Here is a 25,540-nt window from a genome sequence, read left to right as displayed (position 1 = left end):
TTTATCAATTAAATTTGACTTTTTTCCCAATAAACCTATTTTGAGTACTGATTGGAAGCTGTTGCCATAGGTCTGTTACATATTAAGAAATGACTCGATAGATAGGACAAGAAGAGCAGAGAGCATTATGTAGTTTCCTGCCTCTGTTTCTGGCTATCTGCCTGCTGCCTGGACTGTTCATTCCAAAAGCCACGAGGTATGGCTGGGCAAGGTAGCTGGTTCCAGTTACCTGCAGTCAACTGTGGTCTGATAATATTAAAGAGAACATTTCAGCTATTTTGAAAGAGAGAGTGTCCATATTTACATATCTTTTATTAAAGTATTTTGTTATAATTATTCCATTTTATTGTTAAGTTATTGAGGTTAATCTCTTTTTGTGCCAAATTTATAAATTAAACTTTATCCTAGATGTATATATATATAGGGAAAATAGTATATACAGGGACTATTTTCGGCATCCAGTGGGGGGTCTTGAAATGTATCGATCCCCTGCAGATAAGGAGGGACTACTGTACTTGGCCTTCTCATCCCTTGACTTCGACCTTCACTAATATGCTCTTTTGAATAAAACAGAGTTCATTCCAATATGCACATCTGTGAAACAAAGTTTAAGGCTGTTGAGCATTCATGTCAGATAGGCGGTTTTAAAATCATGCTGATAGAACTCACAAGTGGACAGCTGTAAAGAAAGGAGTATCTGATGGGGACCAACTCTACGCGGTGCCAAATGCTTTCAAAATAATCGCGGAATTTTTCCAAACGCGGGTTTGTAGGTAGAGATTATTGTGCGCACGACAGAGAGAAAGTAAGATTACCTGGCTTCTGCCCCTCATGCAGGCAGAAGGCAAATGTGCAGCCAAACAGCCTGGAATTCTATGTTAAAAAAGCTGATTTCACTCCAATCCAGGTGTCGACATAAAATCGGGATTAACCACCCCTCGCCCCACTATGCAACAGCATGAAAAATATCTACGTAAAGTATCTGGAAATCCATAAACACAGGGACATTTGCATCAAAAAAACAACTTCAACAACGCTAGTTTGGTTGCCACAGTAAAAACCAGACACGCTCACAGGTCGCTCTTTATGCGGTATTTGCTATAAAAGCGAATTCTCATCAAGTTCTGCAATTCACAGGCGGATAGAAAAGAGCCGTATCTCCAGCTCCCAAATAAGATATTTCTAAAATAATGTGGCTGCCATTTGGGCAAATATATATGTGCGTTTTGTCTTGACAGCTTGTCAACTGGCAGACGGTCCCTGAACATCAGATTCATTTCAATGTAATCTTGGCCAATTTCTCAATTAGAATTTTATTTTTCACTTTCTGCACAACGAGATCCCCTCCCACCCCCCAGTCCTCCCTGGCATTCCTCAGGGCGTACAGGTGCAGGTGCTGGCCTTTCTGTGGTAGCAAAGGAAGAAAAATGAAAGAATGGAGAAGGGGAGGGGAGAGATAGGCTGAGAACAGTGGTAATGGGGAGAGAGAGGAGGTAGTAGTGACCTTCATCCTGATATTCACCTTCGTGAGAAATGAAGGGAATAATTCACACCTGACAATAAAATAGTGTGGCTGCCTCTGCCTCCTGTACCCAGAGAGGCTGGAGTCAAACAGTAATCAGACACGCGATACATAAGATCGATACATGGGGAAAGGTCCAAACGTATGGTGGGAAATAGATTGATAAAAATAAGCTTTTTCATATATTTTTATTGATGTCAGAGAGGAAGGGAGAGGGGGAGAGAGATAGAAACATCTACGATGAGAGAGAATCATTGATCGGTTGCCTCCTGCACAACCCACACTGGGGGGATCGAGCCTGCAACCCAGGCCTGTGCCCTGACCTTGAATTGAACTGTGACCTCCTGGTTCAAACGTCGACGCTCAACCACTGAGCCACACCGGCTGGACAATAAAAATAATTTTTGAAAACCACCACCACAATCAATTATCGGATGCCTGTTTACTTTAAGGCACACCTTAACCTTGTATGCGATCACACAATTCTCACACAACGAAAGTAAGATGGAAATGCCTCTGTTTGCATGGTAGCTAAGGAAAATGAATGATCATGGAACCACCCTGAACGTCAAGGTCAACCAGATAATAAGGGATGGTACCAGGATTCAGAACTCTTTCTATCTAACTTCAAACCCACACTTTGAACTGTAGCAGCATGCTTCATGTAGTTTTTGAAAAAGATATACTAGAGAAGGCATTTTTTAAAAACAAACAACTGTGTGTGTTAATGAAAGTTAATTTTTCTTAGTCTGCACTCTCTCACCAAGAAAAACCTTTTAGATAGAAAAACATTATGTACTGTATATTTACAGGTGCACACACACGTTGCATAATGTAGCTAATAATATCTCTACGATCCTTTTCTTAGCTGAAATTGACCTTGGGAGTCTGCCGAAGTTGGAGGAGGGAACTTCTTTCTCAAAATATTTATCAGGCACATGACTCATATACATAGAAATGGAAGCCTCTGACACATTTACAATAAATAGATATAGGCTTGGCCATTAAGATGTAGAAATCCTAAGTGAAGCAAAAATAACCACTTCCCTCTTCACCATTTGTTAGCAATTTAAATAAAGGGTTCTTTGTATATTGAAGGTGACCATAGCCCTTTAAAACCGTATTACTCTTATCTGGACGAGAAGGTGAACGAAATAAGTTCTTTACCCTAAACAAGAAAATAAGAAAGAAAGAGTGTTCCTCAAATTCTGTTTCCATGTCAGGATTTAGAAGGAGTAGGCACATAGAGATATTTTTGCTTATTTGTAGGTTTCTTTTTGTGGGAATGGTAATGGTAGAGAGAGAATTTCCTGCCGGAAAGCCATACAAGTTTCCCTAGAAAAAGTGTCATTTCAGCCAACCAAAGAGGAGCAATGCGATTATGGTAAGATGAGAAAAAATAAATAAAGGCAGAATTCTTTGCACAAAAAAATTGACAAAGTAGAGTGTTGGCAGGAGTCATACTTGGGAGAGATGTGAAGACCTGCAATCCATTCTGATTTGCTGCTGCAATGGGCACATCGGCCAACGTTACAGAAGACAGAAGATATCAGAGAAAGCCAGGCTGCTCACCTCATTCTGGCCTTCAATTTATGTCTCCACTTGTGTGTGTGTGTGTGTGTGTTTAATTTGTGTCATCATGTCCATCTACTTCGAATTTATGCGATTTTGTTGTATTCTGATTTTGATGTATACATCCTTATAGGTTGTCTTAAATGTAATTTAAATCTAAGTAGTGTCTATATTCCGTACATACGAATGACTTGTGGGCCCCACCAGTGTGTCTCAGTGATTAAGTGTCAATCTATGAACCAGAGGTCATAGATTTGATCGGGGCACAAGCCCGGGTTGTGGGCTTGATCCCCAGTGTGGAGTGTGCAGGAGGCAGCCAATCAATGATTCTCTCTCATCATTGATATTTCTATCTCTCTCCCTCTCCCTTGCTCTCTGAAATCAATAAAAATACATATTCTTTTAAAAAAGAAAGATTTTTGGTATTTCATGCTCTCATTTTTACATCCTGCCTATTAATTTTGTCAGATAAGAAAGAGGTCTATATTACAAAGTCTGGGACAGGGGTATTTCCAGGATCAAAGCCAGGGTTTGGGGAGAGATAAGCAGATCCCTCCAAAAATAAGGAAAAAGAAAAAATAGCATGTTTTGAAATATACAATGCTCTGAAAAATGTAATGAGTACTTCAATGACTCAGAAAAATTGGGAGTGAGTCTTTGATCATGGTGGCACTTCTAAAACAAAGTTCAGCCTGGCTGGCGTGACTCAGTGGTTGAGCTTCAACCCATGAACCAGGAGGTCAGGGTTCGATTCCCGTCCACGGTACGAGCCCAGGTTGCATGCTCTATCCCCAGTGTGGGGTATGCAGGAGACAGCCAGTCAGTGATTATCTTTCATCATTGATGTTTCTATCTCTCTCTCTCTCTCTTTCTCTCTGAAATAAAAATATATATACTATATAATAAAAAGATAATATGCTAATTAGACTGGACAGCGGAATGACCTTCCAGAATGACCAGTGGGCAGGGCCACGAGGGCCAAGCCCCTTGCACAAATTTCGTGCATTGGGCCTCTAATATATACATATATATTAATAACATATATATATATAAATAAATAAATAAATTTTTTTAAAAAAAGTTAAGGTAAGACACCCACTGCACAGAAGTCTCTGGTATCTATGATTCCTAATCCACTCTGGGGGTGGGCCTACCAGCTCCATTCAATATCTGGCTGCTTACAGACCTCGACGGCTCCCTATTTCTCTATGCACTGCAATTGCATGTGACTGTGCACAAATAATTAACCATCAAGCAAATATCCACAGGATTAGTCTGGCATGTTGGAACAAATCTTGATAAATCCGCCTCAGTAACAAATACTCCAAGTACAAGTGTAAGAGAAGAATACAAATTCGGCCTATTGAAGGACTGTCATGGAAGGAGAGATATTTTAATAAAACCGCTTCGTCAGTTCCTATTACTAAGGGACTAAAGCTATCGAGCTGTGGCACTGAGGCCAAAAAAAAGGGGGGATTTGGAAATGCAAATGAGAGAGAAGACAGTCACAGATGCCTTTTATTCAGCCACACACTATCCCCGGTGCCGGGAGCTATGTTCAAAGTGACTCTTAATAGTTCTGCATACGTACCCAAAATGGACATCTCCGGCACAGTCGCATGATAGGGTCCATTAAGAAACTCCGGTGCGTTGTCATTGATGTCCTGAACTTTAATAATAAATTCTGAAGGAGGCTCCAGGGGCTTGTTGGTCTCAAAGTCCACTGCCTGAGCTGTGAGCGTATACTCAGCCTTTTCCTCCCGGTCAAGTCTCTTTATAGCGTGGATATCTCCCGTTATATCATTTATTTGAAAGATGGTCCCAGCTCCATCGCCCGACAGGATATACTTGATTTTTTTGCTCCCAGGATCCAGGTCTGTGTGCAGCTAAAATGAAAGGTGACATTGGTTAGCGATGCAACGTTATTTTCTCTTTTAACTCCCTCCTGCTTGAATATCACGTTGGTCCTTTTTGCATTCATTGGAACTTCATCAATCTCTGCAATCAGAAGCTGCACAAAGAGTCCATGAGACTGTGTTATTTTTTAAAATGTTATCTTTATTGTTGAAAGTATTGCACATGTCCCCTTTTTTTCCCCATTGACCCCCTCTACCCTGCCCCTGCCACCCACAGGCCTTCACTGCACTATAGTCTGCATCTGTGGGTTATGCATATATGCATACAAGTTCACCAATGTATAATTATAAATCAAAATAAAACATAATGAAATTCATACAGATAAGTTGGAATGGTAAGCAAAATAGTGACAGACTCATACATAGAGAGCAAGCTGACAGCTGTTGGCTGGGGTGGGGTTGGGGGGTAGGGGGAACTGGGGGTGTGTCGAGGGATTGAGCAAAAGTGAAAACCTCATGCATGAACATGGGCAGCAGTGTGGTGATCGCCAAGCAGGGCCAGGGTGGGGCTGGGGGACTGGGGAGTGAGGGCTGGAGGGAGGTAGAGGAGGGTATGGTGGGGATAAATGGTGATAGAAGGAGACTTGACTTGGGGTAGTGAACATACAATACAGTGTACAGAGGAAATGCAGAACTGTGCACCTTAAATCTGCATAATTTTGTTAATCAGTGTCACCGCAATAAACTCAATTTAAAAAGACTTTGACCAGTTTATTATAAACTGACATGCATTTAAAATGATAAAAAGATCAAGGAAAATATGACAAAAATGTACAGATTCTTTTCAGTTTATTAATACATGTATTTAAAGTTTTTATCACTAGCTACCTTTTGGGTTCACTATTTGTATGCCAAGAACCATGCAAATCACTTCTCACATAATTCCCTTAATTTTTACCAAAAACTAAATGAATTAAAATATCCTATATGATAAAAGCCTAATATGCAAATTGACCAAACAGCAGAATGACCGGTCATTATGACGTGCACTGACAACCAGGGGGCAGACACTCAATGCAGGAGCTGCCCCCAGCCTGCAGGCCCCAAGCCGGCCTAGGCGAGTGCCAGTGGGAGCCCCCTGATCGCCCTGCCAGTCACCCCACAGATCGGCCCTGATCACCAGCCAAGCCTAGGGACCCTTACCCATGCATGAATTTCATGCACCAGGCCTCTAGTTTCATATAAAATATGAGAAAAAGGAGGTTTGACAAGGCACACAATAACCTCCCTGAGGCTCATATTTTTGAATGAAGTGTAGTAGACCCAGAATCCAACTCAGTTTTGCCTGCGGTATTTACAAATACAAAAATAATTCTAATAATCTGATGCATATTAAAGTCTTATGTTTGTGCTCGGCCAGCATGGCTCAATGGTTGAGCATCCACCTATGTACCAACAGGTGTTAGATTCCCAGCCAGGGCACGTGCCCAGGTTGCGGGCTCGATCCCCAGTGAGGGGTGTGCAGGAGGCAGCTGATCAATGGCTCTCTCTCATCATTGATATTTCTTTTTCTCTCTCTCCCTCTCACTTCCTCTCTGACATGAATAAAAATATATTTTTTTAAATCTTATGTTTGTCTAGGATTTTTTTTTACTTTGTTCCGTACAATCCTTCTGGTCTAGGAAAATTATTCCCATTTTATGAAGAGCACTGCAGCCAGAACGGGGGAGCACGTTTTCTAAAAATGGGAATGCTGAAAAAATAACAACTCTGCAGCAGGGATCCAGGTCCATCACAGGTCATGGCAACACACACTCATTGAACACCTGCCCCACCTGAAAAGTGATAGTAGGTACAGAATTCCTGGCTTTAAAATGTTCACTTTACTCTCAAGAGGGAGACAGGCATGTTCTGATACATGGTGCTTCTTTTAATACTATGTTGACTCCTGTTTGTTTGTTTTTTCAAAAATAAAATAAAACATGAATTTATAGTTTTAGTTTGTTTTTGTTTTTTGTTTTTTTTAAAAAGGAGGGCATTGGATTATAGTTGGAAAATACCACTCAAGTGCATGTTTTCAGTTTAATGCAGTTAAATAGCAATGTAGTTCCACTTATCGCACCATGAGATTTCAAATACTTGTTCTTAAAAAAAAAAAAAAAACACGCAAAAAAAAACTTCTTCAAAGAAACTGTTAGAAACTCAAAAGATTGTGTTCTCTTGGGATCACTTTTATTCAGAGCAATCTCCGTTGCTTTCTTTGCCAATTTAAATTGTATTTAGCGCTTCAATAAATGAAAAGAAAAGATTTGTTCAAAAAGACATAAAGCAGCAACAAAGAGTTCAAATGCATCTAGATCTCCTACTTTGCTTTTGAATATTTTAAAAAGTTAAAGCCTAAGATTACATCAAATATTTATTGAATCTCCAAATGTATCCCTTTCATTTATTGTATTAAATTTATTAACAAGAGCAAATATTGAAATGCCACTTTATCTTAATGAATGTGGGATTATAATTCATTAATGTGATATTAATCCTAATTTATGATCATTTTAATTTATGTGCATTTTAACATTTCCATTAGCATTTTTATTAAAAAAAGAATTTTTGAATTATATATCATTCTTGGAGGTTTCCATTCACATACAAAGCATTCCTCAGACACAGAAGGTATGGGTATGATTTGCACTTAGCCACAATATTTTTTTGCTATTAAAATTAAGCCCTTCGTCCTGGCTGGTATGGCTCAATTGGTTGGAATGTCACCCTTACACCAAAAGGTTCGGATCCAATTCCCAGTCAGGGCACATACCTAGGTTTCAGGTTGAATCCCAGCTGGACATGCATGGGAGGCAACTAATTGATATATCTTTCTCACATCTATGTTTCTCTCCCTCTCTTCTCCTCTCAAAAAAAAAAAATCAATGAAAACATATCCTTGGGTTAGGATTTAATTTTTTTTTTTAAATTAAGCCCTTTAATGGTGTTATCATTATTATGTTGGAATTTATTTGTGCCATATTTTTCTTACATTTATCAATTAGTCAATTAGTATTATAATCTTAACCAAGGTTTTAATGGTCCCTTGCCTTTAGAAATAACTGAGGGAGAAGAAGAGAAAAACAGTGTTGGAAAGAAAAGCACAAAGTTAAGATTCTGGTCCCTCTAACTACACGAACCGGAGAAATTAATACACTTGTTTGTGCTTCTGTGGCTCTGCCTGTAGTGTGGGGATGAGACATCTACCCCGAACAACTGACTTTAGAATCTGACCTAACCTATTTGAAAAATAGAGAAAAAGGGAAGCAGACGTGTTAAATGTGCGATAACTAAAATCATTTTATTTCAGACCATATTCCACCATAATCAAGTATCGGAAAACACTCTGCTAAGCCTCAGTGAAAGCAAATTCCCAAGACTTCATGATAGAAAAGCAGAGAAAAGACCAAAAAAACCCCACAGGAAACACGGTATGATTCCTCTTCCTTCTGAAAATTCATTTTTAGCAAGTCTCAGTAAAATCCAGATCCGTGGGCTAATGGTAATCTTGAAACATAGGATACTGTGTGTCTCTAGTCATTAGCTTCATGCTGTTCTTTGTATCATACACACACCTTTGCACGTGGCTTGTTCAAGGAACCAGTATGGCATTACAAATAAAAGAGTTGTGCCCTAACTGGTTTGGCTCAGTGGATAGAGGGTCGGCCTGCGGACTGAAGGGTTCCAGGTTCGATTCCGGTCAAGGGCATGTACTGGGTTGCGGGCACATCCCCAGTAGCGGGTGTGCAGGAGGCAGCTGATCGATGTTTCTCACTCATCGATGTTTCTAACTCTCTCTCCCTCTCCCTTCCTCTCTGTAAAAATCAATAAAATATATTTTTTTTTTAAAAAAAGAGCTGTGAGTGTGTAAGAACAGCCATTTACAGGCTTCAAATGCTTGTGAGACCCCGCGTCCGCACCTCAGAAGGATTTGGGGTACACGGTGACAAGCTGCTACATCTCCTATTTTCTTCACATAAGTCGGTGAGCATCTGCTCACTGCAATGCAACTGCTCCTACCAATGCATCCACCCCAAGACCTGCTCTGAGACTAAGGGGCCAAAGGCATGCCAAATCACCACATGTTCACACATCATACATCATCCAGAGGTGTGAGGACCGCCTCTCCCAAGGGCTGCTTCTGTTAATTAGAGCAAGATAAAGGCCACTTGCAAACTGGCCTGGGGTGGTAAGACTGCTTTGTCTGGCTGTGATACAAAAATACCTCTTCGTTCATTTATTAAACATGCTCAGAGCATGTGCATAGAAAATGTGGGCATGCTCTGCCCTCAAAGACTCAAAGTTAGTGGGAGATAAACACAAATAGACAGAAAACACAGAATAATAATAATAATAATAATAATAACCCTATATAATAAAAGGCTAATATGCAAATTTACCGAACAGTGGAACGGCCAATTGCTATGATGCATACTGACCACCAGGGGGCAGGTGCTCAATGCAGGAGCTTCCCCCTGGTGGTCATTGTGCTCCCACAGGAGAGTGTTGCTCAGCCAGAAGCCAGGCTCTCGGCTGGTGAGCGCAGCAGCAGTGGCGGGAGCCTCTCCCAACTCCAGTGCAGCACTAAGGATGTCCGACTGCTGAGGGCTCCCGGATTGCGAAAGGGTGCAGGCTGGGCTGAGGGACCTCCCCTCCCCCCAAGTGCACAAATTTCGTGCACTGGGCCTCTAGTAATTAATAATAGAGAGAATGTGAGTGTATATATATGATATAAATAACAGCATGAAACTAATGGAGACACGCAGTATTTTAGTTTCAAGATTATCATTCAAACAGAAACTAAAGATGATATTATTATTATTATTATAATACTAGTGGCCCAGGTGCACATTGAAAGGGAATTAATTAGAAGGTGGCCAGCAGGGTGGGACTGGGCAAGATGGGCTGGACATGCCCTGGAGCCAGTCTCCTGAGGTCCCTCCCTGGCCAGCCGCACCTGGGGGTGATGCTGTGGCTTGAAGGTCATCTGTGGAGTTGAGAGGGTCCCGCTGGCAAGTGGGGTCCCTTGGCCTGGCCTGCAGGATTGGGCTGAAACTGGCTCTATCACATCCCCTGAGGGGTCCTGGATTGCAAGAGGGTGGTTTTCGGGTGACATACCCCAGAATCGGGCTACCTCCTCATCAGGTTGTCACCTGATAACCGCTGCTGCCAAGTCACCAGAGCTCGGCAGTTCCTGTGTTGAGCATCCGCCCCCTGGTGGTCAGTGCATGTCATAGCTACTGGTTGGAGGTCTGCCCCCTAATGGTTATTGCACGTCATAGCTACTGGTCAGACAGTCGCTTAGCCTTTTGTATATATATATAGATTGACTACTTACTGTCTGATCAACATTTTATATGTGTAAATATCATGGTATCCTCATAGCACACCAGAGACCACTTCTCCATTTGCCAATGAAACGATTGAGATACAGAGATTTTTAGGAAACTTTTCCACTGAATGCACTATGAGCAGGTGGCCATCTTAGCAGCACATGCTTTAGAGTCAATTTCCTGGACTCGGATGCACGCTTCAGAGGTGATGATATGGAAAGAACGGAGGGGTGTGAGAGTGTATAGAAATTTCCCTTCACCCAGAAAAGTGTAGTGTGGAGGGGCAGAAACAGCCTTCCCAGAGAAGCAATGATTAAATCTTCGGATCTCAGAGTGGGATGAAATGCATGCCAGACACAGGTAACAATGTGGGTGAGGATCCGGAGATGGGGGACAGCATGCTGAATGAGAGAAGCTATAGATGATTTCCTATGCTTAGGGTACCGCGCTAAGAAGAAGAGAGGTGGCGAGAAAGGATAGAACACAAGGCAGGGGCCACATGATGTAGAGTTTTGAAACCAAGACACAGAGTTCGGATCTGACTATAAATAAGCAACAAGAGTCCATGAGCACAAGGTTTCAGTAAGGAGCCTGACATGATCGTTTTGTTTTCGTAACATCACCATGGTGGGCGGGTGCAAAAGCAATGGCCTCGGAATCAGAGGGAGGAGGAGCTCAGAGGGAAAATGTAGGCACTGATTCACAAAGCCACCTTGACATGGAGTCAGCTTCTGGCCTCACCCATGACGTCACATCTACAACTGGATATGATGGTGGTAGATGGGTGGGGTGGGGTGAGGGTGGCCTGATGGGCTATGTAGCTTGGAAGGTGGCTTTATACGCCGCAGTGTGATGCTACTACAGAAAAACTAAGTAATTCAAAGACCGTTATCTTTCATCCAGACACCCTGTTCTTAATAAGTTACAGAGACAAATTATATCATAACACTAACGCTAGGTCATAGGCATCAGAGCACTCCACCATTTTAGTGAGGTCATGTTGGGAATGTGCAATTACTCTTGTCATCACACGTCATAAAAAAATAACAACTCTTTGAAATAATAACAGTTATTAAAGTAACTGGTATATAAACCATGTTACCCTCAAATATGTTGTAAGAGATGAAAGGCTAACAAAAACAATGACCCCTGATTAAAAGAATAAAACACACCATCCCAGGCTGAAAATGACCTCTGCTTCACACACACACACACACACACACACACACACACACACACACACACACTTTCTGATATTTTCCAGCAGGCAAATGCATAGCATCTTGCTATCTCAGACTGTGTTCTTGGCATTCAGTGTCTGCTGCTGGTGTGAGTATTGAACCAACTGACCTGGCCAAGGGTACAAGTGCCCAGAGAAACAAAAGATTGGAAGCCAGTCCAAGTGAAATGCTGCTTTTGGCTGCAGAGACCTAAAAACATAGTCACTGCTTCTGCTTCTTTTGTTAAATGCTAAATTCCACAAGGCCAGAACTTTGATGAGCATTATTCAACACCATCTCCAATAAGCATCATGCTTGGCACATAGTAAATGCTCATTAAAGTTCATATGTACCCCACATACATACTGTCTGCACAGGATCAATCTTAACACTCTACACTTTGTCTGAGATTTCACAGGGCTGAGGGGCTCAGGTTCAGCAAATACTGTACTTGACTTTCTCAAGATCATAAAATTAACAAACGACAAAACTAGATACATCCCAGTAAATCAGATTCAGGAGCCTATAATTTTTTTTAAAAAAAAAAAGGAACCCTGAAATTGGAGAGAGGATGACACAATTCCTCAGGGGATTCAGGGAAGTTGTTGCTGTTTTAAGTATATTTTTATTTCAGAGAGTAAAGGAGAGGGAGAGAAACATCACTGATGAGAGAGAATCATTGACCGGCTACCTCCTGCACACACCCCCACTGGGGATCGAGCCCGCAACCCGGTATGTGCCCTGCCTGGGAATCAAACCCTGACCTCCTGGTTCATAGGCTGAAGCTCAACCACTGAGCAACATCAGCAGGGTGGAGAGCCTACACATATGAGCATAATTCTCTAGAGACCATCCAACTAGTTAGTCGGGGGCCTTCTGTTTCCCTAGATGAGGACCACAGAATGGGGAAGCCTCTAGTTTGTCCCTAAATATATATATTTAGAGACCATGTGTACAAAACCACACAGGACAGATGCTTTGGGGGAAGCAATTCGTCCTATAGAAGTCTGGAATGAAATAGACATAGAAATAAAAAGGCGGAATGGCCAGCTAACGGGAACGCAAAGAGAGAAATGTTGTCAGGAAGAGGCTGGCAGGATGTTTCCCAAGACACTTCCCCGGCTGACATTCATGATTTTGGCAAACTCCCTACTATCTGTGCCAATGACAGCTTCACAGGTTTGGAAACGTGATGTATCAGCGCCATAGCAAAGCCATCTCTCTCAGCCAGACTGCACGAGAGGAAGTTACTTGTCTACTTTTTTTGTAAGGCGATGTACTGATGGTAAATAGCGTTTCAAATATTTAAGTTAACAGAAGGAGCAAAATTTCTCCTTCTGTAAAGATCTACCCGCCAGTGGAGCCAAGCCATCCTAGTTGATAGGATTCGGAGAAAGGAGAACTAAACGGGTTAATTCTATAATGATGCCATAGAAAAAAATAGTTTAAGTCTGCCCATCTTACAAAAAAAAAAAAAATGGTCTTAAAAAAAGAATGCTTCCATTACATATTCTTAGATTTTCTCTTTCCCTTGGCGTACTAAGGTGGAGACTCCCTTATTTAACCAAGCAATCATTAAAATAATAATAATAGTAAGAAAGGCAATGGATTTCCTTCTGTTGGATACAGCTTTTCTTATGTGTGCTGCTGACAGCCCAGTATGTGACATCTTACAGGCTTGGAAGTCAATATGTTTCCCTAAGGCAACCAAAAATTCACCAAGTAGTAGTTCAGATTATGGGATCTAGAATGAAAGCGTAGGAAGCAAAGCTAGCCCTGGCCGAGTAGCTCAGTTGGTTAGAGCACTGTCCTGATACACCAAGGTGGCAAGTTTGATCCTCAGTCAGACACATACAAGAATCAACCAATCAATACACAAATAAGTGGAATAACAAATCGATGTCTCTCTCTCTCTCTCTCTCTCTCTTTCTTTCTCCCCCCTCCATTCCTCTCTCTCAAATCAATAAAGAAATAGAGCTAGATAAGTATAAAATGTAATACACCAAGGAATTTACTTCACCTCTCCAAAACTCAGTTTCCTTATTTGTAAAAGATTTCAATAGCCTATTTGGTTTTTGGAATAGTTACAATGTGACAATAGATAATAAAGGCCCAATATCTCCAGGAACTAAGATATTCAAATAAAAATGTGTGAATTTTTGTGGCAATTGAATTTTATAATGAAAGTTTCTGCCAGACCTGGAAATGTTTTCCAAAAATATATATACCTAACAGCACATTCTGGGTGAGAATTCCACATAGTGTGTTGATTGGAGGGGATGGGGATGGGTAGAGGTGGAAGAGAGAACAAGGGAGATAAATTGTGCTGGGGGAAAAATAAGATCAAACAAAGAAAAAAAGAATTTAACATACAACATGGATTTGTAGTAAAAATAGGTATGTCACTTCTTGAGTTAAATGATCTGGGTACAAATTGGCTTTAAACTCTGATATTGGGCATGTCACTAACCACATATTTGGTGCTTACTCACCTATTCAATGAATGACGATAGCAGGTATATCTGGAAGTTTTTATTTATTTTTATTCAGCTTTATTAAGATAAAATTATAAGATATTTAAAGTTACATTGTTTTTGTAAGTCTAGAAGTACAGGGGAGGCCATGGGTCATTGAATAAATGCTTGTGTGGGCAAGAGAGGGGTGACTAATAATAGTAATGACTATAAATTGACTTAGGTAAAGGGATCAAGGAGTGGATGGACAGACAGATGGATAAATTGGTTGATAAGAGAATTACGGGGAGGATGATGATTAAGTAGATGGTTTTATTGGAGAATGCACCAATAAAGAAAATAACACATAAAGGGATTAAATCAGATTTCTGACTAAATAAGATTTCTCAGCCATCTTTCCATTTAGGTTCCAACACATATTAAATACTATGAGTCAATGGTTGAATGAACAGATGGGCATTTGGTGAGTGGGTGGGGTGGAAAGACCACAGAGCTTCTCACTGAAAGACTCATTTTGGAAAAACAAATTATTCTGCCTCAAAGCACTATTCCCTGCCTTACACTAAAGCAGACATAGTCCTTGGGAGTGCAACAGTAAATTGTTGCAAGAGCTATTACTACAAAAGACTATTATATGAAGATCTTTGGTGCATGTTTAATTTTCAACAAAACAATCTCTCCACAAAATTCCTGGGGTGGGGGGGTCCTCGTTCTCTCTCTTTTAAAAAATATTTTTATTGATTTCAGAGAGAGGAAGGGAGAAAGAGAGAGATAGAAACATCAATGGTGAGAGAGAATCATTGATCAGCTGCCTCCTGCACGCACCCTACTGGGGATCAAGCCTGCAACCCAGGCATGTGCTCTTAACTGGAATCGAACCCGGGACCCCTCAGTCTACAGGCTGACGCTCTATCCATTGAGCCAAACCAGCTAGAGTTCTATCTCTCTTAGTAGGTAGGTAGGTAGATAGGTAGGTAGATAGACAGAAAATCAGATATATAGGGGTGGGGGAAATTCTGTGCCAAATAAATCCACAATGTAGTAACACAGAATGTAAGCAAGGTAAACAGGACTGAAGAAAGACACCCAGAATTATTATGCAAACAAAAGAAGTGGATTTTAAACAGATATGGGTATTTAAAACATATTTGGGATGTTTTCTAAAGGTCAATTAACAGTGGAAAATTTAGTTGTACTGTGGAAAAAGGGAAAAATGTCAAGAGAATGTTGTGCCAATGTTCTCCAGATTCCTAAAGAACTTTCATCAGAGGACTAGTAGGAGTTAAAAATATGATATAGATTTCTGACGTGGCCACACAATTACTTGCTAAACAGGATGCATCCTGTTATCCAAATAACTGACAAGAGCACAGTGGGAAAGACCACAGTGGATAAGCAAATGTCAGTCACGTGCTTTCTCTCTGAAATTCTATATTTATGAAGAGGCAGTAGGATAACAAAAAATGCCATGAACTTGGACGGATATTGCAATTGAAATTAAATACATAAACATGAAGTTTAATTTGGCCCATAGAATGGATTGTGACTTTGGCAAATTATCCTTCTTCTGTGATTAAATAAAGGCCTAATAATAATAATTTAGCTGTGTTACCCACTCCTATCCCTTGAGCACTGTAAACTGTTTCATTCCCAGTCTTGTAAGAGAGCATGAATAAAACTTGGATTCATCAGAAATAATCTCATTTTCATGTGCCATGACTACTCAGTAAGGTAGATATATGGATGGGTGGATGGATGGTTGGATGGGTGGATGGATGTGCTGATAAGAGAATTAAAAAGAGGGGTGGGAGGTAAATTGTTTTATTTGAGAATGCATGTGTGCACTTAAAAGTGGACGAGATGATGGCTAACTAACCAGATTCACAAACCTCCTTCCTTTTAGGTGTAAAGAATCAGAAGACTCAGTCTGCATTGCAACAATTATATATAATCTTGAGCAAGTTACTTAAATTTTACCTATTTTAGTTTCCATTTGTTAAATGATACTGACAAAGCCATCAGCACCATTATACAAAATACTAGAGGCCCAAGGCCCGAAATTCGTGCAAGATTGGGCCTCGCTTCCCCCGGCTGCCAGCACTGGCATCCCTCAGGCACCGGAGACCTGGGCTTCCCTTGTAGCCCTACTCATCTAATCTAATTAGCATATTACGCTTTTATTATTATAGATTATCTCAGACTGTGGTAAGGATAACATGGATGTGGAGGTCGTTTTTTTTGGTTTGTTTTGTTTTTAACTCCTACTCTCCCAGATATCATTATCCCTACAGTTAATATTTGGAAATAAAACCTAACATATCATCAACTGATGAGAATTAGGTGCTGGAAACATAGCTCACAAGGCTGTAAATGTGCGTGTGTCTGTTTATGTGTGTTTCTCTACTTCAGTTCCATTCTGCCAACAAAACCTGGAAGGAAACACCAAAGAGCAGCAGGAGCAAGGGCAACAACACAACCTCAAGGGAAACATGAAACCTTGCGCTGCCCTGAATTCACACCATGAACAGACCTGTAGATTTGCTGGACATCTTAAAGCCCACTGCTTTAGTACAAATATTAATACTCCATGAAAATAAATATTTTATTTAATTTATAAACAGAAACAAAGATAATCCTTCCAGGTCCTCTGTTATGAGCTGAATTATTTCCCCTTTAGATTCATAAATTGAAGCCGGAACTCCCAGTCCCTCAGAAGGTGACCATATTCGGAGAAAGATGATTATGTTAAAATGAAGCTAAGATGGGCCTTAATCCGATCTGACAGGTGTCCTGATAAGGAGAGACACGTTTAGCCCCGCCGGTGTGGCTCAGTGGTTGAGCATCGATCTATGAAGCAGGAGGTCCGGGTGGGGGTGAAAAAGGGGAAGGGAAATATAGTCTGTAATATTGTGTTAAGTTTGCACAGTGACAAGTGATTACTAGACTCACCGTGGTGATGCCATTGTTAAGGCATACATGCGGAATCATTATATTTTACACCTGAAACTGATATGATATTGTATGCCATCTATACTTAAATTAAAGAAATATTGGCAATAAATAAATGTAGTTTAAGAGCACACACTTCTCATATTACCTGTTTGGTTAACAGGAGTCTCCTGAGAATCAAAGTCAAGGTCAGAGTTGTCATCTCACTGGCACAGAACAGGAAACAGAGTCCCACATCTAATGAGCTCTGGAAACCTAACACCCAATTAACACCTCAGGGTTCCAGGCATTCCCCCTCCCCCCTCCGTGGGGAGGAGCCTAATGATAGACCCCTCCCTGGGAAGGGGGAGGGGGAGGGAGAACTTGCCTTTAGCAGTAGAAAAGCTTTGGGGAAATCTAGCAAGCCTAGGAGGTTTGGGAGGTGAGGTGGGGAATTTACAGAAAACAATGTCAAGCTAGAGAATTATTCAATACACTTTGCAAATTAGGCTCTATGTATGGGAAATAGCCACTCAAATGCTCATGCATCCATACCTTCCGTAAAAAACAAACTAATACACATTCTGCACACTCAACAACATTAATAATAGGACAGCACGGACTGGGTGCATAATGGATGCTCCATATGTAATGTGGAATGTAGGACAGAGCTCTACTCTGCATCATTTCTTCCTCCCAGTATTCTATGCATTGTGGTAAAAAAAGTTTCCTGGGTAAATACATTCATAACTTCACCCACTCAGATTGTGAGAAGTTTTATGTGGCCCCAGTGGATTCTTAGGCCACTCAAAAGTAGATCCAATGATCCCTTTAATCTTCTTCCTGTCAATCAGAACATGCCAGTTTTATGTGCAATGACAAACTCAAGAGCAATTACTACAAAAATATAATAGAAGTGGACAGGAGAGGTGATGAACTAAGTGTTTGCATGGGTGGGAGTTAGGGGAGAAGATCTGCTTTTTTGTGTACTATCTGTTTCCTCTCAATTGCAGTGTGTTTGAGGAGAGAGACAAAATTTAGGGAAATTGATCACTAACATGAAAGATTTTCAGAGATTCAAGAAGGGAACCAGGTTTCTAAAAAGGTTTCTAAAAGGTTTCCGTGAACAATAAAAATATCGATTTCACTTTCTCATATTATGGAGTGATTACATTAAAAGAAGTAAATTGCTTTTCAATTGTCTTTGGTTGTGAGATCCAGGGTTCTTTGAAAGTAACCATGTACTGAGATAAAAGGTGGATACAGCTCAGCTTTGTAAATTATTTATGAGAGAGAGAGAGAGAGAGAGAGAGAGAGAGAGAGAGAGAGAGAGAGAGAGAGAGAGAGAGAATATGAATGAATCACCTGGCAGTTGGGGAACATTGGGGGAGTACTGGGGAGAATGGATGGGATGCTGATGGAGTTGTGGTGGTGAACTTGAATCACCTATAGTAACATTTTTTAAATGGCCAGTCTTTGTTATCAGGTAGAAGAAAAATTCTGGCAAGAAGCAAAGCTACGAGCAAAGCTATGGATCTGTCTTCTGATTATAGCAGGGGTGGGGAATGCCCGGCCTGCGGGCCGTATAAGAACCACAACATCATTTGGTCTGTTGCTGCTAAGGCACCAGGGGTGAGTTCACTAAATGTTTGACCGAACATAGCAGGCTGATTTTTAAGTTGCTAATTTTGTGTGGCCCGAAAATGATGCTATAAATATCCAAGTGACCCTTGGCAGCAAAAAGGTTCCCCACCTCTGGTCTACAGGAACCACCTTGGCCAGGACTGGGACTTGGGAGAAACAGATGTTTTGAGCAGCACTTCTGCAAGTCTGGGTCCACAGACCTCTGGGAACCTCTGAGCACCTCCCCGGGCATCAGGAGGTCAAAGTCATGTCCCTTCTCTTCTGCGCTCACACTGGTTTGACTATAAAATAAGTCATGGGTGCATAATGCACTATGTTACTTTATAACTAGAAGTTTTACCTCTTAATAAATTTTAAAGCGTATAAAGGTATCCTGTGACCAAAAATTTTGAGAACCACTTATCTACATTTAATACAATTTATACCATAATAAAGTTTATTTTTAAAAAAGACCGTAATGTCAATACTGTAACTTTAGCTGCTGATCTGGAAAAATATTATAGGGTTCACATCACAAAACCCAGGTTCGGACGTTTCTGTGTATAAGCAGGATCAAGTCAAATGCATCTGGCTTCTATTTGAGGCCATTTTTACAAAGGGGGACATGAACTCCTTTTCCTCTGAAACTTCGTAAATATCAAATGCAATGCTGTATGTCAAACAGGAGCACAAAGCTCGCATATTCCAGGGGTCTCCCCCAAAGGTGCTTCTTTGAAGCCAACTTAATAATTTGCACATGAAAGCCATTCTTCTGAGATGCTGGGCATTCACCTCAAATCGCAGGTAAATATTATCTCAGGTTATTAGAAAGCCCTGGAAATTGTGCAAGATGACTAGAGGGAAAAGGCAGGCACACAGATTCACATGTGTGCTCAGCGCAGTGTAAACTTAATGATCAACAGAATCATGTGTAAAAGCACAGACTTCCGGGCCCAGGTAGCAATTCGGGGGTGGCGTCCAAACAACTGCATGTCAAAAAGTCGCCAGGTGATGCTCATATTTTTGGCTCAGCCACCACGTTTTGAGAATCATTCACTTAAATCGCAACACAATATATTGCTGGGATTTTTTTAAATGCTAAATTATTCTTCATGGAAATGTTTTATTTGATAACAGCAAATGGTTCCAATTGTTTCTGTTAGGAATAATCAATTTGAGGCTCCAGAGATTTTTATAGGGACTTTCAAGCATTCATATTCTAATTCTAAGGCATTTAATTTATGTAGAGTCCAGAAGGCATGGCTCAGTGGTTGAGCGTCAATCTATGAACCAGGAGGACACGGTTCAATTCCCAGTCAGGGCACATGCCCAGGTTGCAGGCTCAATCCCCAGCATGGGGTGTGCAGGAGACAGCTGATCAATGATTCTCTCTCATCATTGATGTTTCTATCTCTCTCCCCATCTCCCTTCCTCTCTGAAATAAATAAAAGTATTTTTTTTTAAAAAAAGAGAAAACTCTTCTCTTTAAAAAAATTTTATATAGAAATGCAGTCATTCATGTTTGTCTACATAGATCATTGTGCAATCCAGTCAACAAATATTTAGAGTGTTCCCACTGTGTGCCCAGCACACGGCTTCTCATCCCATGCTCTTGTAAAGGACAGAGCAGATTTCCACACAAGCAGGAAGGCTGTTCTTATAGAGTTAAATATCAAGCCACAGTTACCTGCTTATCCAGATCCAAGGTGCCTGGGATATTCAATGACAGAGACCCTTCCCCACCCCTAACTTCTACTCTCGCTACTGAAAGTTGCTGAAAATACTAATCTGCCCCAGGCATCATCATTGTGTGCTCATGCGAAGGTTAAAGAGAATCATAGTCAAAAATTGCACTCATACATATACAGGATCTTGGTGATTGATACAGCAATATAATCAGGATAAATGAGTATTAGTCTCCATTTTTTAAAAAATAAAGACCTATCAACACTTAAAAATATTCTTATCTGAGCATGTAGTTATTTTAGTTGCTATAACTTCAACTAAAATTCAACCTTCTATTTTTGACATCTTTGCCTGTTTTGGCAAAGAAAGCATTGAACATAAAGAGCTATTAGCTGTCTTGCTGCGGTTGATCTGTAAGGCACTCTGAATATACAATTTCCATAGAGTTGCTAATTGTTCTTCACTTGAAAATTCATTCTGAGAATGAGAGGCACAGGGTAATGTAAACTTCACCCAGGCATGGGCTACTGCTCTGCTTAGCATGCACATTATTATTCAGTCATAATGAACACACTTGGAAAATAAAGTGTTGACAGCACTCTTGTTCAAATATATAGCATATGTTTACAGTCTCACACATCGAGGTACACACATAATTATAATATGAGTGTGAGAGAAATTGCCGGGGCCATTCAAGGAGCCATGCTCATTCTGATTGAAAAGTGCTACTGTCCAATTCAGACGGGTGAGACCATGGGGTGGCAACACAGTCAAATGCCTATCAGACATGGCCAGGCTGATTAAATAATGAGGCAAAATGCAAAAAAAAAAAAAATTGTTGCTGTTTGGATAGAACTTCGAGCAGCTAATGGAAATCAGGATACTCACCGGTTTTCCTTATCACAGCCAAAGGAATAATGCATTATTGTAGGCAATAATAGCTCAAAAGCACAAGGCCACCTTTTACCAAACCAAGTGACCACTGGGGGAGAATAATTATTTCTACTTGTTAGAGATGTGCTTTTAGATGGATGTAGAGAAAGATAATAATGTGATGTTAGGTTGCGTTTGTTTTTCTTCTCTCCATTCGTGTTAGGGAATAATTCCTGCATCGTGTGTGAATATAGAGGAATCACACTTATTTCTAAGCATCGTGTAACATGAATTTCAAGGGGCATTTAAATTAGGGTCATTTGTCTCCTAAAGCACAGTACACCGTTCCTTAGAGGAAATGTATGTCCTGAAATGTTAAAATCAAGACTCATAGTAAATAAGAGTTTACTCTGTAAATGATATGACTTTCAAAGTACTCATTTTAGTTGGGGAAGGGGGTAAACAAAGGGAAAAAACACTCTAACAATATTCTTTTAAGGATGACTCGTATGAGATCAGGTCAAGAGTTAGCGGGAAAAGTTGAATGAGACAGAGAAAGAGATGGAGGAGAAAGAAAGCTGGGAACCTATAGAACCACCCTGTGCTATGTGCTGTTTAGTTAATTAAATGCACTTCTTCATCCTCACACTCCAAGGCCATTTTCCTTATTCTCATCTTTAAATTTTTTTAAATTAAATGTATTGGGGGTGACATTGGTCAACATGACCATATAGGTTTCAGGTCCTTATTCTCGTTTTATCATTGGGGAATGTGAAGCACACAGTAGTTAAGTAACTTGTTCAAGACACATAAGTTAGTGAAAAGCAGAACCATGTAGTTTTGGTCCTGGACTCCAAAGCTGTGTGTGTGTGTACATTTCTTTATAATTATTCTTTTTCTCCATTTCAAATAAATAATTATGCTATATTTTTCTCCTGCCTTTTGTTGGTGACTCCTTGGAAGTGGGGAAAAAATCTATGCTCAAAGTCTGGGGAAAAGGAAACAGAAGGAACCCTGTTGAGAACCGGTCCGTTGGGAGCTTCCTGACATCGCAAGACAACAGACGAACAGGTATTGGACTCAAGGATGCCTGACAGCAGCCCATTCATTTCCAATCCCTTGCTTTCCTTTCCAAAGTCCCCAATCTATTTATAGACAGCTTTGCTTCCTGTCTTTGTAACACCTTCCAAATTCACACCCTGATCTGTGTCCTTGGGAGTTACTCCTCCTAAAGAGTCAACTCGTGAATTCACCAAACAGATGAACACCGTTAGGTGGTAGAAGGACGTTGCTATGTCCCTAGGTTTCCGTGACACCTGACAGATGGAGCAGATGCCCACAGGTGACCCAGCGTTTAAACAATCGTTGGCTGTGCAACTGAAACCTCGGGGATGCAGTGCGCTCATTCACAAGGAGGAACTATTCAAGGATTCATAATTTGGATTCAATGGGGTTCATTATTTCTTTTGTGAGCCTACATAAGCCTCGTTAATAGTAATGGCTATTATATGGAGACACACGCTGGAGATTGGCATCTAGGGGTGCCGAGATAATGCTGTGGCTTGGGACAGGAAGATGGCTCCAAAGGTCTCATTTAAGGTATTATGTACTTTTTATTTCCAAAGGCTAATTACTGCCATTGAACTCTGCCATTAATACCTTCCGTGACAATTTCAAGGATAAAGAGGGAGAAACAACAGCTGCATTAGGTTAGAAGGCACTGCGTGAGCTATCGCCCGTGGGCAGCGGGCTCCCCTGGTTAGTCTTGCCTTGCCATCCACATCATGGAACAGTAGACAGAACATAGATTTCGAAGTCACTTAGTTCTCCATCTCAACACCGGCTTTAAGATTTAAACATCATGCGACATTAGGCAAATAACTCTACTTCTCTTAGCTTCTCTTAGCTTACATCACCACAGAAATAAGACTATCTCATGGATTCAGTGTGAGATGTACATTAACTAGAAGGATGTCTGTTAACTGACAATAGTCGGTATGCAAGGTGCAGGTCTAAGTCTAGGGAGAGCAGATGGAGGTCTTGATTCAACGAACATCATTTTATTTCTACATGCATTTAGTTCTTATGAAACACACACAGGCACACGTTAAGTCCCAGGCACTACCTATACATAAATATATGGCACAGCTCTGTCTACGCCAGGAGCAGGGTTTGTGATGATGCCTCGGGAAATGCCTCCGGAGATGGAGCACATGGGGCCACGTGGACCTGCATGGCCCGCAGCACACTGCCGAAGCTTCACATTTATCAACGTTAGCTGTTTGTACCTAAGACACTGTTTGACAGGAGGGTTAGGCTATTTTAAAATATTTGAAATTCATTGTTCTGCATACCCTCAATCCCTAGGACTGAGCCGAACAGGAATACCTGAGCCCCACATGCAATGTCATTTATAAATCGAGTCCTTGCCTTCCGGAGAGTTGGTGGAGTTAGTTTCACTGAATCTTTACACCCAAGAGTTGCACTTCTGTGACCTACATTAAGGAATGTTAGGAACGAAAAGCCCTATAGAACACCTCGCTGCAATATTCGACAGCTAAGTTGAGGATGCTGCTCACAGCGCTGCCTAGTGTCCTGCAGAGAGAGGACGCTAAGGTGAAAACGCTCCCCACACTAACGTAGCAACCAAGTTTCTCAAGATGAGTTCGTTTATTTTATCGGATGGATACACCATTTGTACTACTGATCAGCTTTTGAACTTCACATTGGACAGCTGCAAGCTGAGGGTCAAATTGTAGACATTTAAACTCCTGGGAATTCTATAATGGCGAATGTACAGGAATTCTCCTGTGCAACTTGTATTTAGCTAAAGGACCGGCTATGAGGGTTTTCCATTTTCACAACTTTGCCCCAGACGACTCCTCATTCATGGAGTCCCGTCATTGTTTCCATGTTATGTTTTCATTTGATTTTCAAAAAAATATGTATTTTCATCTGTGGTAAGCTTGAACATGCTGATGTAAATATGGGAACCTTGCTTCTGAGATATGCAAACGCATGCCCACCATATGTATATGGTAATTGCAACTGCAAATGTTCTATTTATAATTCTACCTCTTTCATCAAGGAACCGGGTCAGCTCTAAAACTGATAAGAAAGCTGGTGCTCACTGTGACTCTTGACTGCCCTGGGAAATTGCATGTATTGTGTGCCCGCGCTCCACCTCCCCTCTGTCTCTTCCTGCTACCTCTCCTCGGAGTCCATTGGAGACAAAGGCTGAGACCCAGCCACCGAGTGGCCTCAATCTCTGGTTCCAACAGTGGGCCCTATATTAATGAACCTAATAACCATCAATAGAAGAGGTTAGCATCCTTTCAAATGAACAAGTGGGAATAGCAGTATATCTTACAGACCCTATGAAAGTGAGTGATGGGAGGACATTTTTGAAGGTGTACAAGGTACAGGCGCTAATGTATACGCCCTGTTGTCAAAATATCCTTTCTCTGCCTAAACTCTAAGAGACCAACATATTTGGTACCAAGATGGCACCTGAGAGATTTAGAAAAGTGATATGTGTGAAGAAGCAAGACAGTTTGTTGAATTACATACATTTCATAGTTCTTTTTTTAAAGATTTTTTAAAAAATCCTCACCTGATATGTTTTTCATTAATTCTAGAAAGAGAGGAAGGGAGAGGGGAGAGGGAGAGCGAGAAGGAGAGGAACATCAATTGGTTGCCTTCTGCATGCATGACTACCTGTTATCAGATACTGTACTATATACCTTCTATGTATAAACTCATATAAAGGCCTTAAGCCCTTGTTTCCCATGTCTGCAGTGGGGCTATGGTTACATACCCAGCTGCCTGAGATCAGACCGGCCAATCTGAATCCAGAACTCCTGCTCTTAACCATGTACTACAACAACCATTTCTGAGTCGGGTGTTTTCATTCTCAACTGTCTCACCGGGAGTTGGCTGTTCATCCTTGTGAATCAGAGATGCTTGGGAAAAAAATCTATTGTGCTGAGCGTGCCAGCAAGGATTTCCAATAAGTCCACTAATGAAAATATCTAAAAAAACATGCTTTATTTTTTAATGAGAAGGTAATCAATTAATGAATGAATTAATTCAAAACGTATGTCAATTACACGACTAACTAAGCCAAAAGCCAAAATGCAATAAGGATACTCATACGTCATTTTAATATCTACAAAACTCTTCTATGAATCTGTTCCATAACATACACAGAGTAGCTCCCTCTTTTTTTGCAAGGGATCTGTTGTAAGAAACCACAGTGGGGGCCTAAAACAATGAATAGCAGCAAACCCTACAGGTACTATGCTTTTTCTTATATCTGCATCCCTATGATAAAGTGTAACTTATAAAGTAGGCAATTTCACAGATAGAATATTTGTTCTTACCATTGATCCTATTCACCACATATATTTTT

At 40.8% G+C, this 25,540-nt stretch overlaps 1 protein-coding gene across 3 annotated transcripts in view; it reads right to left on the bottom strand.

Moving 5' to 3' along the window:
* CDH8 (cadherin 8) overlaps positions 1-25,540 on the bottom strand; it is a 322,908-nt gene that overhangs the window by 201,733 nt on the left and 95,635 nt on the right. For all 3 annotated transcript variants that reach the window (XM_059667865.1, XM_059667868.1, XM_059667866.1), the window contains exon 3: positions 4,686-4,980. In XM_059667865.1, coding sequence (XP_059523848.1) covers positions 4,686-4,980 — 295 coding nt within the window. The remainder of the gene's footprint in view (positions 1-4,685; positions 4,981-25,540) is intronic.

This window comes from Myotis daubentonii, chromosome 15 (assembly GCF_963259705.1).
Source record: "Myotis daubentonii chromosome 15, mMyoDau2.1, whole genome shotgun sequence".
Taxonomy (NCBI): domain Eukaryota; kingdom Metazoa; phylum Chordata; class Mammalia; order Chiroptera; family Vespertilionidae; genus Myotis; species Myotis daubentonii.
This window is presented reverse-complemented; position numbering and strand designations above follow the sequence as displayed.